General features: G+C 41.2%; 1 protein-coding gene across 1 annotated transcript; it reads left to right on the top strand.

Moving 5' to 3' along the window:
- The first annotated feature begins 328 nt into the window (after nt 1-328).
- LOC103174819 (cell cycle control protein 50A) lies at nt 329-10,790 on the top strand. Its single transcript, XM_007887386.2, has 7 exons — nt 329-840; nt 4,019-4,132; nt 4,860-4,967; nt 5,542-5,629; nt 6,731-6,871; nt 7,648-7,857; nt 9,098-10,790. The coding sequence occupies exons 1-7, from the start codon at nt 631-633 to the stop codon at nt 9,289-9,291; spliced, it is 1,065 nt and encodes a 354-aa protein (XP_007885577.1). The 5' UTR covers nt 329-630; the 3' UTR covers nt 9,292-10,790.
- Nucleotides 10,791-11,109: the final 319 nt, after the last annotated feature.

Below are 11,109 nucleotides of genomic sequence, written 5' to 3'. Positions count from 1 at the left end.
AGGGAGCGGGCAGGTTGGTAGGGAGTCAACAGGTCAGAGAAGTAGGAGGGGGCAAGGCCATGGGTGGCCTTAAAGGTAAGGACGAGGACCTTGAACTCGGTCCTCTGGGGGATGGGGAGCCAGTGGAGTCGGGCGAGGGTGGGGGTGATGGGGTCACGGAGCCCCTGGTGCGCGAGAGTACACGAGTGGCCGAGTTTGGGATGATGGTGTGATGATGATGATGGTGTGATGATGATGATTATTATATGATGAAAGTCCAGGGGGGGGGGGGGTACAGTATTAGTGAGGATGGACCTGAACGGTAGCGCGTGACGTCACCGCGCAAGCATCGCATGCGTCATGACGTGAGGGGATGCGCGCGCGCCCGCGCGCCGGTTGTCGGTTTGTCCGTTGAACTGCCTGACAACCGCGAGCGGCTCCGGGGGGTTCTGTGGGCGGCGGTGAGAGAGGGAGAGGAGTGACAGAGTGAGAGGCCCCGGGGCCAGGGCGAGCAGGGGAGCCCCGGCCTCCTCTCTGTGTGTGTGAGTGAGTGAGGGCGGTCACTGTCTTCTCGGAGCTCGGCTTGTGTCAGCAGAGGAAGTCGAGCGAGCGAGCGAGCGGCCGCCCTGCTCCTCCCCTCCTCCTCCCGAAATGGCGACCAATTACTCGGCCAAGGACGACGACACGCAGCACCGGAGCAAGAAGCCGGACAACACGGCCTTCAAGCAGCAGCGCCTGCCCGCCTGGCAGCCCATCCTCACCGCCGGCACCGTGCTGCCCGCCTTCTTCATCATCGGCCTAGTCTTCATCCCCATCGGCATCGGCCTCTTCGTCACCTCCAACAACATCAGGGAGTTTGAGGTGAGCGGCTCCTCCCCGGGGCCGGGAGAGGAAATGTCCGACCGTCCGCCGTGCGGTTGTTCCTGACACTTAGCGGCAGGCCCGGGCTCGTCCTGCATTCCCAGCACCGAGCCCCGGGTGCCTGGAGACGGCCTTTGGTGAGAAGCGAGGCCGTGGAGGAGGGAGGGAGGGAGGTCTGAACCCACTGTTTGCACAGTTACCCCGACACCCGCCCGCAGGCTCAGCTCGGTCCTGGCAGTTGCTGAGGAGGAGTGTGTGTGTGTATGTGGGGGGGGAGGGGGGAGAGGGGGAATTCGTTGTCTACAGTTATAATAAATAACAATAATCAATCCTTGCCTTTGATATAGTTGGCGCCTTATCACAGTGTCGAGACGTCTCGAAGCATTTCACAGGAAGTACTGTAAAGTGGGTTATAACTGTATATTTTGAGTTCCGCCGTGAGTTTAAGGCGGGGAGGGGGGGAGGGGGTGGCAGTCTGACAGGTGCCAACCCGGAGGCAGAACCTGCAGATGCCATGTACTGGGGAAGAGGAAATCTTAATCCACTGCACTTGGGACACCCGATTGTTTACCTCTCCCCTTCTTGCCCCCCGCACCACCGTCGGGGTGCTGGCCTCACTGTGTTTTGCATTGAGTTGTTTCTGCACGGCGGCGAGTTCACTGCACTTGTATGCACTTGTGGTTTCATATCTGCAGTGTTAACTGTGCTAAACACAAGATGGTGTATAATTGTTTTGACGAAGGAATGGAAGGGGTGTTAACCGCGAGATTGACTGGTGGGATTCGACGGGCCAGAGTAAGCCTCTCCCAAGAGAGTCTTAGTGTCGATGAGCTGGGAAAATAATTCTTGAAATGAATTTACTCTGAGAGTATGTAATTCAGGCTCATGCCATGAAACAGCAGAGAACCCTACATACAGATAGATTGCCCTCTGCTTGTTCTTGAGTTGGCACTGGGGAGCCCTCTCTTCTTTACCCCCCCCCCCCCCAGTGCTTGTTTATATAACAATAGGAGGGAGGCATGATGGGTGGGGGGGGGGGATTGAACGTGTAACCAAAGGGGGTTTGGAAAGTGCGGCCGAGGGATTTTGAAAGAGAGTTCCAGAGAGGGGCAAAGTGGCTGAAAGTTCACCTGCCGAAGGTGAAATGGAACAGGTGTGAAAATGAAGCAGACAAGATTTGCTCCCAATGGCAAACCTTATGAGGTTTCAGTGACTTAAACTGCATCAATACACAAACACTAATAATAACTAATCAAATTTGATGCAGTGTGTTTCATGTCTTTATGATAATATTATGATCACTAACTTTAAATGTGTTTGTTGGAAATCTTGACATGTTGAATTAGCCAGTTTTTCATAACTTTCAGCAACAATTCGTCGCGTGAATGCATCTAGATGAATTCTTGCGCATACCAGTTTGAATTTAAGTTCAACACAATTGCAACACTTTGTTTGTTCTGATATGGATCATGTGGCGAATGCAAGTTTGAAAAACAACCATAGCCCTAACAGATAGGGTGATCCTAGCTAGCTGGATGAGCAATGGGAAGCTTGATAGACAGTGTTCACAACAGTAAGTGTTTTTAGCTGGTTAAACTCCAGCACACGCTCACTCTGGTATCTCCAAGCTTTTTGTCAACCAATGCCTAATACCTTTTTGAAATAAGGGAAGAAGGGTGCATCCCACTGGGAAAGAGTGCGCTCTCTATTCTAAACAATGACAATGAGAAATTTCAATGGATAGGTGGTTTGCCTGTGTGGAGCTCTATCTGGTTTGGATACTGTTAAGTTTTGCAACAGGGTTTTTTTTTGTCAGAAAAGACTGACAACAAAAATATTAAAAGGTATGCTTTGTGAATAAAAGAATCCGAGGTATAAGACCATTTATCCAACTGCTGCACAACCCTTTTTAATAATTCATTAAAAAAGATTGTTGATGCTGCTGATTAATCTCTGGAGCACTGTTGCAAATGTACTACATAAATTAAGTCATGGAAATGCTTGTGGGAAAGGAAGTGTTTGTGTACAAAAAATTCATAGAAATGCTGTTCAGTGGGAGTGATCTGGGCCTCCTATTTGTAAACCTGTGATTTTTCTAATCCACTACCTTAAATAAAGCTTTCAGCCACTAACAATGGAGGTTATGTTGTGGAAAATATGACTGAAACACATAAGCAGCTGCTACAAGTCACCTGACTGACCGTTTGTGGGACACTGCTGTGCGCAATTGGCTGCCGTGTTTTGCCCCCAAAATATACAGTCAATTCACTTTACAGTATATTCTGTGAAGCTCTTTGAGATGTCTTCATTATGTGATAAGGCGCTAGTATTATAACAAAATCAAGAATTATTATTATTATTGTCCATTGGAAAGGATGAATTGGCTTTCAGACCACTGAGTGACGTGAAAATAAACAATCGCCTCCCTTCTTCTGGAAATGTGCGGTTTCTTTGATCCCCAGTTCAAGATTTGAACCACAATAAATTTGGATACAGTATGTTTTTATATATTACTAGCAACCACGCCTGAATCCAGTAAGGAACTGCATTTACCTAGTGTATTCCGACTTGCAATTTTCTGTAGGTTTAACTGGAGGGTAATCCGAAGCAGGAACGGTAGTTTTTTCTGTCAGTGACTGAGGCCATGTTTTAATCGTATGAATAATAAATGTTTATAGGGAGGCTTTTTTTCAGATCCAAAACATCAGTAGCTATTCATCGTAATCATTACAGATGTTGAAAGTTTAATAGTAAGAGCTTTAATGATCTTCGTGAATGAGTTTCAAGAAAGTGACATTGAAATGCAAAAAACGTACCAGTGTTTATTAAACACAAAAAGATATCCAGCAGTGTTACAGAATATGTTGTTTTATATCTGTTTTCTGTTGTCTGGAAAAGTGAAGAATTCTTTACGTTTCCAATAGATATTTTTGTGAGTTGTGTGTAATACCATTCTGAGTAGTTATGGAGCTTTCCTCCAACTCTCAGAAACAAATTTTGTGCTTTAGAAATGTTTTGTCAGGCTTCTGTATTTTTGTGACCTGTTACACAAAGCTGACCATCTTGTAAATCATTTTAGAATTTCTAGTCATTCTCTGATGGATGTTCATAAAGTTTATAAAGTTCATTGCTATGTAATGCAGTATTGCTTTCTTTACATTAAATTTTGTTTTTCCAGATTGATTATACTGGCACGACTCCAGAAGAACCTTGTTACCATTGTACTAGAAATGCCTCATGGAACACAAGTTGTACCTGTACACTTCATTTTAATTTGGATCAGCCCTTTGAGGTATGAATTTATCCTTTCAGTGTAAACTTTATTGACACTTAGTAAATTGATCAGGTTTACAATATGCAAAAATATTGAAACATCTTCAAAGCTAATTTAAACGGTCAAATAAATTGAAGCATCCTTATGAGGTCTTTATGCTGCAATATTTCTGCCCTTTTCAGTATCAGAAAGGTCCAAGAGCATAAACCGGAAATATAAAACCTCATTCAATATAGTTTAAATAATTTATTTTAAAATTGAACATCATGTCTGCTTCTCCTTACACCCCCCTCCCCACTGGTTCAAGTGGTAAATGGTAAACATACCATTGAGTCTTGCTCTTACTTGACTCTTACACACATGTTCGCTTTCCAAAGGTGGTATTTGGATATAGATCAGATTTCTTATCCCTAACTCAAGGTAGTGAGGCCAATAGTAGCATTCATTTTCCTGCCTTGCTACTACCAGTACCAGGCAGTTATGGGTTTGTGTGGCTCAGCTACCTGTTGGTAGTGACTTCATTGAGTGACTCCCAAAGATTATTTTAAGTGGCAAAATAATAGATTAGACTTGAGCCATACTAGATGAGTTCCTCTTCCCATAAAGAGGATACTGTACTGTAGTTCCTAATTCACCACAACCACAAAAAATCAAGACAGGTTAATCAATAACTGCATTAGAAAACCCATTTGATATTACACGTAATCTTTTAAAAAATCTCATTCTGATTTTTCATTTCTTGTAGGGAAATGTGTTCATGTATTATGGATTATCGCATTTTTACCAAAACCATCGTCGATATGTCAAATCTAGAGATGACAGCCAGCTTAACGGCGATGCACTCTCTTTACAGGTAAGCAAAGTCAAGCAAAGAGCATTGTGTAATTAAAGTTAGCTACTAACTTGGCAGAAGAAACTTTAAATGTGGGAAACTAGTTTTAGAAGCCATTTGTTTACTTGCAGCTTTTTTTAATATATTATACATTTTACTCGGTGAACAACTTCGTACAAATGGTGACAGTAATTGTCCCGAAGGCACAAAGGGAATATTGAGTAAAAGAAGGAACTTGTTTGCGCCACAAAATGTCTACTTACAGGCCTACGTGTTGAACGTGCAGCACAGAATGCATGTTAAGTAAAGAATAATGAATACTTTTGAATGATTGCAAGAAAGAATATTATCTAATTATTCTTGTAGGTTCAGTAGTTTTATGATCAAAGTTGTCTGTGACGACTCCCTCCAAATTGTCCTAATGCATTGCTAGTTACTGGCAGGATTCATTATTGTTCTGATTTGCTATTGGTGAATTCCTTAATGTCTCACTGTTCCTTCCACCCAACTGCCTTAGTAAATATTGTGTTATTGTTCATTGTGTCGCGTTATAATATCTACAATCCTGTAATTCATGATTCTTTTGCTCCCTTAGAATCCCAGCAAGGAATGTGAACCATACCGTACTTCCAATAACAAGCCCATTGCCCCTTGTGGGGCCATTGCAAACAGTTTGTTTAACGGTATGTAAAAACTAACTGCACCAGATGCTGTCTATAAAACTATTCTGGATGAACTGCAGCACTTTCAGATTTCCAAGTTGACCATAAATAGAGTGCACTGCTTGTGTTCATGGAACGTGTTTGTTTCTACAGACTCCTTGTTGAAGCCCTAGCACGCCCTACCTCTCCTACCTGCTTACCCCCCAACCCACTCGCTACCTGTTGCCTCCGCTCGATTAGCTCCATCCTTCTGCATGTCCCTTGTGCTCTCCGTTCCACCATTGGTGGCCACACTTTCAGCCATTACGCCCTGAAACTATGGAACACCCTTCCTCTATCCCTCTGTCTTGCCCCTTCCTTCCCCATCTTCTGGTCGCACCTGAAGACCTTCCTTGCCTAGGGTCACCTCCCCCTCTGTCGGGCTTGGGGTTGTGCTGTGCCACTGTCAAGTTCTCTGGGATGCTACCCTGAATGAGGGGCGCTATATTAATGCAAATTGTTGTTGTTGAAGCAGCGTTCACACTACGGCAGGCACCATTTGGTCTTCAGAGAATTTCCTGAGGCCCCCAATTCTTAACCTGACCTGATCATAACCTTAAAATTGACAAATTTTCCCAAATTCTGCAGTCTTACATTTTAATACATTGTTTTTAAGGCTGGTTGAATTTGGGGCCTTTGATATTTGCTATTGATTTTGCAGCAGGTAAGCTTGTCAGACAGTGCTTTCAATGTGAAACTGTATGGTTTTAGCTGGTTAGTACCCCAATGCACACTCTGAGGTTCGCAAGTCTTGGCTCTTGCCAACCTGCGCCTAATGCTTTCCGGGATTAAGTAAGCAGAATGCGTCCTTCCAGGGAGATAGCGGCATTCCATTCCAACAGTCTATCTCTAAATTTTCATGTGTAGGTGGGATCCATGAAATTCTCAGTTTGGTTTGGATACTCTTAAGCACAGTGATGGGTTTCTGCATGTGTCAGACTCTCCGGCTGACCCCAATAAATCGTAAAATAAAACTGCCGAGTTCAATTATCAAAGCTCAGTCTGTTTGCACTGCATTGTAAAAGGCTTATTTTTGCAATATTTCTGTGTTTCCTTTTAGTGATTTTTATTTTTTTTCATCAGATACTTTGAAACTGTATTACAATGATAATGGCACCAAGATGGAAATTACTTTAACCAAGAAAGGTATTGCATGGTGGACAGACAAGAATGTGAAGTTCAGGAATCCGCCTGGCAATCAGAATTTATCCATAGTCTTTAAAGGTAAATTAACAACTTCAGTGTTGACATGATGGAAGTTTTTTTGCATATTCTGCACAGCAAAGGAAAGTTTCTTCTGCCAAGTTAGTAACTAACTTTAATTACACAATGCTTCGCTGAATATGCCAATACATTAATTTTCAACATTATTACCTACCTCTCCTACCTCTCAACATTATATTAAAACACTTTTCAATTAAATTACATTCATTCAATTTCATGTTGCAATTCAGCATAAATTTTTTGTAAATTGAGTTCAGGTGATTTGGTTGAAGAAGACTTTTCAGTCTATTTGATTTCATCTTCCAGAATACGAACCATGTGGTTGCACATTGTCCTTGATGCAGCCTATGTTCATCAGCCTCAACTGTATTTATGCAGAGGATAATCATTGCCTGGAACTGGTTACTAGGAAGAATGGTTAAGAAACAATTTGATGCAGCAATTGGAAGAAGTAATCTGGGAGACTGATTTTTGAATGTCTCAAAAGGCCTTCATTCATGCCTGTTTGTAATCTCAAATTCATGATCGTGAGGTGTTAAACTTACTGTTTTATACATTCCGTCTGCTTTTCTCTCATTTCCATAGTGGTTAAGTTAATCTAATTGGTGAATTTCAGATTATGTAACACGTTGGAACAACAAGACCTATTCATTTTATCTTATTTTATCAGAAGCATAGATTAGCTTTCCATGTAAATAATTTTGCTTCTGTTCTAAACCTACACAATATTAAGAATAAGTAAATGTTCACATACAATTTTTTTTAATGCATTGCAGATACTTCAAAACCTCTGAACTGGCCTAAGCCAGTGTATGAACTCGATCCAAATGATCCGATGAACAATGGATTCATCAATGAAGATTTCATTGTCTGGATGCGTACTGCAGCCCTACCTACATTTCGCAAACTGTACAGACTTATCAAGAAGAATACCTCCATGACTCCTACACTGAAGCCTGGAAATTATACTTTAGAAGTTGCCTACAGTATCCTTCATTATATGTCAACTCTAAATAGCTATATCAAATACAAGGATTATTATAATATTATAGTATCCTGGGGGGGGAGGACGAGGGAGGACAGGGGTAAACCGGATCTCTTTGGGGCTGAACTGGTTACAAGGTGATGTGCCTTGGCAATGCAATATTGGAATCTGCCTTTTCAGTATGCTTCCTGAGCGAGGCTGGCTCACTAGTGACTACTTGAATTGAGGTAAGTGGGATCTGAGCTGGCTCCAAGGTAACATACTTGGCAATAGAATGTCAGAATTAAGTCAGTTATCTGTGATGGTCTCGGTAGCCCTGAGCCAGGCATGCTCAGCAGTACTCCAGGGGACTGCTGATGTCAGTTCATCAGCAAGATTTGCAGGGGCAGTACCCTGGGTCACTGGATAGCGAATCTTCCTACTCAGCTCCTGTTAACCCTCCAAACCAAAGCCCTAATGGAAAGGGTGATCCTAGTAGAGAAATATTGACTAACAGGAATTTAACCTGTTTCTTTTTCATACAAGGTGGGCTTGCACATGACATAACTCATACCTCCCCTTTCTGAGAAATTTGGCCTGAAACTCAACTATGTTCTAAGGAAGCGTGTTGAAATTTTGCATAGATCCAGGGTATTAAAATATATAACATGGAATCCAGGATGGAACTGAAACATGTCTTGCCGTTTTCTGAAATGCAATCTGCATGTTAGAATGACTGTGGTTGAACATTGAAATAATTATCACAGGACATTCTACCCTGTTGAGATCTACCCACTGTGTTGCACCAGGCCAAACCAATTTGCAGATATTGATTTTGCAGCGATTTGCCATAGTGTAATAATTATCACTATCGATAATTATTGAGTCAGAATTTTCACAGCACAGTTACATTCAAGCAAAAGTCAGATGTGTGTGTGCAGGGTTAGAAGATCTGGCAATTCATCTGTTATGGCATTGGTTTGTATCATCTGCTCTTTTATGGAGTAGCATGACTGATTTTGGGTGGAGGTTATCTGCCCATACTCAGCATAGAAATGATGCACAATGTAATTTTAGATATCTGTCCCTTTTCAAAATTTCAGTTGCTTGGAAGTCGATTCAATATAAAGTTGGTTTCAGTAGCCGTATTGAAGATATACTCTTGAAATTAACTCAAATGATGTGTTCTAAAACATACTCCAAGTTTAAACACAATGTTAAATGCATCAAAATAGTCTACGTTGTTCCTATACTGTGTTCAGATTATCCAGTGCATGTCTTTGAAGGCCGGAAACGTATGATCCTGAGTACCATCTCTTGGATGGGGGGAAAGAATCCATTCTTGGGAATCGCTTACATCACTGTTGGCTCCATCTGCTTTCTTCTGGGAATCGTACTATTGATCATCCACAACAAATATGGGAACCGCAGTACCAGTGCCGACATTCCTAATTAATGGCAGACAGCTTTGAAATGAGACTAACTGCATGTGTATCTGTCAACAAAGGCTCATATATATGATGAAGCTTTTAGAAAGCTTAGCCAATGGCTTCAATTATTGTACAGGAAGTGAGATTTGATGGTCTTTAGTGTCTAATGTAGGTCTCGAATGTGCTAAGAATCTTTGAATTGCAAGTCAAGCAGTATGGTGAAGGAAAGCTTGTTTACTTTTTACAACCCACTTATGGTTGAAGATTTTAAATTCTGGGCATATGGATGTTAATATTTCTTTGAGGTATAAATTGCTTTTAATATTTCTCATCAACACAATATAAAATGAATACAACTTTTCGTGCCCACCAAATCCGAATCTTCTCGCACTGTACAAGTTTAGCTAGATCCATACATTATTTTCTGTGCGTGTGTAAGTACTTCACCTGTGGTTCGTGCTGAACAATGCTTGCATCCCTAACAAATATGCATAATTGATAGGCTCTTTTTAAATGCCAGAAATGTATTTTCCGACCCTGTGTATGAATGTGTGCCACAATTGTTTTCTTTCCATAATAGCCTATATCAATATGTTGCATATACAGAAATAAGTATCTATTGGCGATTAAGATTTGACATAACATGATTAGTTTAATATTGGCAAATTACATTACAATGTTTTGAGTATTACCCAAGATATACATACCTCTGCTACTTAAAAACTAATCAAATATATGATTTGCTTCAAAAAGTGTATTACTTGGATGAAAGCATAGTTTGGGGGTATTTACTGAGTGGACAGTAATGCACTTCAGCGAGCCAGCCAAAAATCGATCCAAAAGGGGATAACCATCATGCATGTTAGAGCAGAGTATTAAAGCTGTTGAAATGTGTCTGTGTATTTAGTTGCAGCTATTGCAATATATGGTTAAACTATTCCCTTATTTAACTTCTCCAATATCTGTTACAAAGCAATGGAAGTGTTTTTGTTTGTGTGTCGGGGAAGGCGGAGAACCTGAAATAAATTGTTTAGTCGTCAATTGTAAGTCTTGTCAGCTGTAATTTATTTTTCTTGGTTTGCTGAGTGATCATATTAATGTTTTGATAATGGACGTCTGGCTGTAAGCAGCTCGGTGTTTGTGCTTAGTGCAGAGGATTTTGTGTGTAGGCAAGGCATTTCTACAATTTGCTTCTGATATCGAATAATTAATAACAGAGTAATTCTTGGTTTCTGTTGTGAGACTGAAACATGAAAACAAACTGCAGCACAAATTAGCCATGCCACAGGGTCGTCAGTGTATTGCACTAGCTACTGTTGAGAAAAGCACGTGGAATATGAATGTAATTCAAATGTATTTGAAACTTTTGAAGACGGGTGCATTAATCTGCTTATTCCAATGTTGAATCAGGTTTGATATAACTTGAGAGTACACTTGTCGACCTGTCTGTTCAATTCTGTTTTCAAAGCATGGCAAAGCTGTGCAATGTTTTCTTGCTAGTTCAATTAAAGATCTTTGCAGGTGATATATTATCTCATTCTTTATTACAGAGGATTCTTTGTAGGATATTGCACACAAAAGCTTTTTTGACTGGATTATGAATTTGGTTTAACTCGTTTGAACAAAAGAGTTCACGGGTATTTAGAAAGGTTCGTGTTTGAGTTGTCAGTATATGACAGTGATCATATAATAGTTTTACCCAACTAAGTAAAAACACATTAACTGGCTTACCCTATATTCAAGAGTGAGTTTTTATTTTTGGAACTCACTTAAGCCACAGTGATCTCCAGTCCTGTCCATTTCCATGTACTTTTTAAAGCAAATGTATCATTAAGGCCTGTAGC

The sequence above is a fragment of the Callorhinchus milii genome, unplaced genomic scaffold (assembly GCF_018977255.1).
Source record: "Callorhinchus milii isolate IMCB2004 unplaced genomic scaffold, IMCB_Cmil_1.0 Scaffold3, whole genome shotgun sequence".
NCBI lineage: Eukaryota > Metazoa > Chordata > Chondrichthyes > Chimaeriformes > Callorhinchidae > Callorhinchus > Callorhinchus milii.
This window is presented reverse-complemented; position numbering and strand designations above follow the sequence as displayed.